Source organism: Salarias fasciatus, chromosome 20, assembly GCF_902148845.1.
Source record: "Salarias fasciatus chromosome 20, fSalaFa1.1, whole genome shotgun sequence".
Classification (NCBI taxonomy): domain Eukaryota; kingdom Metazoa; phylum Chordata; class Actinopteri; order Blenniiformes; family Blenniidae; genus Salarias; species Salarias fasciatus.
This window is the reverse complement of record NC_043764.1, coordinates 9,019,926-9,022,147: the sequence shown is the minus strand read 5'-3', so window position 1 is coordinate 9,022,147 and position 2,222 is coordinate 9,019,926. Positions and strand designations below refer to the sequence as shown.

Below are 2,222 nucleotides of genomic sequence, written 5' to 3'. Positions count from 1 at the left end.
CCAGTCGCGGAGAAATAGCGTCTCTCACCCACCCTGCTCTTGTCATTAAAATGAAGAGAAACACGCGACTTGAGTAAACACAGACTGACGCCGGCCTTTATTACGCCAGCCTCAAACTGATATAAGCGTTTAGTGTCACGCCTCGTTCGGCGCCGAGCGCCGGGCTCATTGAGGAAGGGGAGCTCTCCGCCACACACGGACCCATCGTCCTCAGACACCAGCTTTCTTCACGCCTCTCTCTTTCTCACTGCGCTATACTTTGAAGTTCTCTCCTCATGGAGAAGGCTTTGCACTGTCAAGTGGGATTTGCATATATGATGAGAATAATTGCCTGTCTGAAATTCGATGCTCCTTTGGGTGGGGAGAAAGAGAGAGAGAGAGAGAGACGAAAAAAAGACAGTCTTTCTTCTTTGGAGGGTGGCATAAAAAAAAAAAGAAAAAGAAAAGCATGCTTCTTAAAATAATCCATCCCCACCTTTCTCCCCCCCTTCATCCCTCTCCTTTGGTGGTCCTCTTTTAGGTTCTCCCCCATGGTTTTTCTCTACCTCAGTACTGTCGTCCCCTCCATTTGGTTCCTGGAGCTGAATCTGCTGGAGTCCAAGCTGGAGTCCAACGGTTCCTCCGTCAACGATTCCTCCAGCCACGGTTCCTCCGGCCACGAGTTTCCCGCACTTGATCACATCCGCATGCCAGAGGTAGGCGTCCCACCGCAGAACTGCCCTCCACATTAAAGCAACACCTGATATCAGATAAGATTCAAATCTAGCAAACGGGGGGTGTGGAAAAACTATTAGTTGCAGGAAATGTGTAATAGACGCACGGAGATGAGATCCAGATCGGCTCCTGCTGGAGAGACTCTCAGATCTCTCAGCTTCCGGGACGGTTTTAGTACACTTTCTTTCAAGTAGGATTTGGGAGCCGCTCTTGCCCCTTGGCTGTAATCGTGGCTGGGGGGGGGGGCAGCTTTAGAAACTTGGAGACGTAGTGTTTTGGGAAGAGATGCTGGCAGGATCATTATAATGAAGCTTGACACAACAACAAGCTGAATCTGAAGACATCAAATTTATATTGGATATAAAAGAAAAGACTCAAGCCTGTTTAATTCAATTATGAATATGATTAAATAATAAAAGAAACAACAGAAGAGCCCAAAGGAATGATGGGACTGAGGCTTTGCCTGTTTTTTTCTCATGCAGGGCATCAAGAACCTGGAGCCGGAGAACTGGGTGCAGGGGCTGGAGCAGACCATGCTGATCGTGCTGGTTCTGGGTCGCTGGCTGATGCCCAAGGGGGACATGTCACGTGACCAGCTCTCCCAGCTCCTCGTGAACTACGTAGGACTGGGGGCTGATATCCTGGACATTTTGGACACCTTCAAGGAGCCCGAGATCAAAAACAAGTGGCCTGTCGCCATCGCGGGCCTGGCCCTTTTCTCCTGGGCGCTCATGCAGTTTCCTCTGGTTCCCACACAGACCCAATCCCCGAAGGGAGAGCCTCCCCAGGGGAGGGCTGGTGGTCCCACCTGCCTCTCCGGCGCTCCGGGGTCCTTTGCCTCATGCTGCTCCAGTGAAGTGTGGAGCTTGTTGATAACGGTCGGACTTCAAGACGGCCCGTTTCTGATTTACCGCATTTACCTGATGGCGCAGGAGCGGGTGCTCAACCAGCTAATGATTTTCTTCACCTGCAAGAACATCCTCAGCATCGTCTTGGAGCTGTACAGGATCTTGGTAGTGCAGTGCGAGCAGCAGGGAGCCGGAGCGCGGCCGGAAAGGCGTGCTGCTCGGGTGCTTCAGCGTCAAGCCCGGGAGGGCAGTGAGGAGGAGGAGGGGGTGGAGGAGGACGCAGGGAAAGAGGAAGATTGTGGTGGGCAGAGCTGTCACGACGATGTGGAGGGTGGGAGCCATGAGGGGGGAAGATCAGAGGCGTCCAGGTAAAGAAAGGCTCAAAATGCCGTGAGGCATGACTTAGGCCCTCGGGGGGGGGGAGGAGGAGGAAACGGCTTTCACACACTGAGAGAAAAGTTGAACCCATCTGCCATCTCTTCCATCGTAGCCTTGTTCAGAGACAGTTTTCAGTTCTCTGGAGGTTCAGTGACTAGAAATAGACCACAGGAGGAGAGAATCAGTCGCTGCTGAAGAGATCACAGATGAATTTTTGCAAACCCCTTTGGTGGAACCTTTAAGTAAAAGTGGTGTTTCAGTCACGGGAGATTTCTCTGCTCA

At 51.9% G+C, this 2,222-nt stretch overlaps 1 protein-coding gene across 1 annotated transcript; it reads left to right on the top strand.

Annotated features, from left to right (window-relative positions):
• The first annotated feature begins 530 nt into the window (after window positions 1-530).
• On the top strand, window positions 531-1,934 carry LOC115407960 (transmembrane protein 26). Its single transcript, XM_030118537.1, has 2 exons — window positions 531-695; window positions 1,197-1,934. Exons 1-2 carry the CDS (start codon window positions 531-533, stop codon window positions 1,932-1,934), a joined length of 903 nt encoding a protein of 300 aa, XP_029974397.1.
• Window positions 1,935-2,222: the final 288 nt, after the last annotated feature.